General features: G+C 44.1%; 1 protein-coding gene across 1 annotated transcript; it reads right to left on the reverse strand.

Annotated features, from left to right (window-relative positions):
- Positions 1–336: 336 nt before the first annotated feature.
- LOC144822591 (olfactory receptor 2G3-like) lies at positions 337–1,290 on the reverse strand. The gene has a single exon (XM_078680310.1). It carries the CDS (start codon positions 1,288–1,290, stop codon positions 337–339), a length of 954 nt encoding a protein of 317 aa, XP_078536436.1.
- Positions 1,291–2,325: the final 1,035 nt, after the last annotated feature.

Consider the following 2,325-nt stretch of genomic DNA (forward strand, 5'->3'; position numbering starts at 1 on the left):
GATTTGAATTTTGAATTACTCAGAAATGTTTTATATTTTTGCAAATGTTCAGTGATCTGATACAAAAATATGTTATTGAGAATTGAACTTGAAAATCAGCTTGACACAAAGCAAGGCATCTACTGGAGAATGGGTGTGTTCTGTTGTGATACCTCAACAGGAAACCACAGAGAAATCAGATATTAAGATGTGCCCCTGAATGGGGGGGGGAGACCAAGTTTATCATTTGTACGTTTATGGAGTACTGTATTATAGCAATGCATGATTTGTGACTGTGGGGCTCTGGAGATGTTCCCACTTCAATGACTGCGCTGAGGACATCCCTCTGCTCTCGATTCACATTAAAGGCTTGGACCCCTGCCAGGTGACGCGGACGCTGATCAGCTTCTTCAGAGCTCCTTTTATCTCCTTGTTCCGCAGAGTGTAGATCAGCGGGTTGAGTACGGGTGTCACCAGACCATAAATGAGAGTGAAGATCTTCTGGTCCTCCTTTGGGATGACGGCCTTGGGAAGCATGTACATGACGATGATGCTCCCATAGAAGAGGATGACCACCGTCAGGTGAGAGCTGCAGGTGGAGAACGCCTTGCGCCTGCTGGACGCGGGCATCCTCAAGATGGTGTAGAAGATGCGAAGGTACGAGAAGGTGATCAGCAACACAGGAACTATAATAACGCCAACTGAGATGATAAGGATCACTAGCTGCTGCAAGCGGATGTCCACGCATGCCAGATGCAGAGCGGGGGCCAACTCACAGATGTAATGGTCAATCGTGTTGTGCCCACAGAAGGGCACAGTGACTGTGGGAAAGACCTGCACCATGGACAGGAGAAGCCCACTGAGGATGGTCGCGACGCTGAGCCTGATGCAAGTGGCTTTGCTGACTATGCTATGGTAGCTCAGGGGTTTGCAGATGGCGACATAGCGATCCCAGGCCATCACCGCCAGAAGGATGCATTGGGAGATTCCCAAGGCGAGGCCAATGACCATTTGTGCAACACACGTGGAGAATGGAACAATATTTGGTTTATAGAGGAAGCCATTCAAGCAGGTAGTGACGTTTGTTGATAAAAAAGCAATATCCAGATAGGCCAGATTACACAGGAAGTAGTACATAGGAGAGTGAAGCCGAGAGTCTGTGTGGACCACTGCAATGATGAGCCCGTTGGAAGCAAGCATGAGCAGATAGATGGCGAGGAAAGTCACAAACAGCGCAATCCCGGTCTGCTTTGTCACAGGAAATCCCACAATGATGAACTCAATCAGCAGGCTCTGGTTCCCTCTGTCCATGCTAAGCCCCTAAGGAGACCTAAAGGAAACAGAAAGACAGCATAATGGGCTCTCATTCTTAAAGACTAGATATCAAACTGCACATCCCCTAGATTTGGAGTGACTTTAAATAATCACTGGCATTGAAACTTAGAACTCTTTCTTCCTTGGGTCTTGTCATGTTACATCAGCAAAGGCTACTCAAGCATAAAACAAATAATCTTATTGGCAGTCAATTTTAGTTAGTCTGAACGTTGGCCAATACTGACTGTAACTTTTCAGATCAACACTTCCAATCACTGTGCTTAGGGTTGTCTTAACTTTAATCAAACCCATAATATCTCAGCTTTACTCAATGATGACATTGGATATATGCATGGCAATAAAGAATAAAACTGGGATGGTGAAAGATACATAAACAAACAGAACTGAAGGGAAAGAGCTGCAGTGAAGGAGCCCTGTCTGTTTTCTTGAAGACTAGTTACAGTCCAATTGGCCAAGGAGTCAATGGTCTGTCTGAATGTACTCCTTCCTTAATACTAAGGCTGAAAACATGAACAGCAGAGCATGGTTTTTGTCTTCATATGGTCTTAGGGACATCTTAAGAATATGGGGTACTGCGGTTAAATGTATTTTGAGAACCCCTGTTTGTTTTTTGTTTTTTTTTAAAATCTTTATACAGTACATTTGACAAACTTAAGTTAAGGCAAAGCAAAGCGTTACAGAAACAACAGATTAACCAAAGCATAGCACATGTATAAGAAAAACTATGAACTCTAGCGGGCATACATTAACAAAAGAGAAAAGAAAAGAGAAAGACACCACATGGGTAGAGCAGAAAAAGCAGATAAGGAGAAGAACACAGGGGTAACCAGAACAACAGCTCAGTCTATCCTATCCAGTACGTTATAGGGGTCCATATTTTACGGCCCATTTCCTGTCTTTTTCGCCCTTTTAATCTGTAGACTGCTGTTTCCATATTGTATATTGCTAGCAGTCGGGATCTCCAGTTAATGAAGGTTGGTGGATCAGGGCTGATCCATTGGGCATTAATCC

Source organism: Lissotriton helveticus, chromosome 3_1 (assembly GCF_964261635.1).
Source record: "Lissotriton helveticus chromosome 3_1, aLisHel1.1, whole genome shotgun sequence".
Classification (NCBI taxonomy): domain Eukaryota; kingdom Metazoa; phylum Chordata; class Amphibia; order Caudata; family Salamandridae; genus Lissotriton; species Lissotriton helveticus.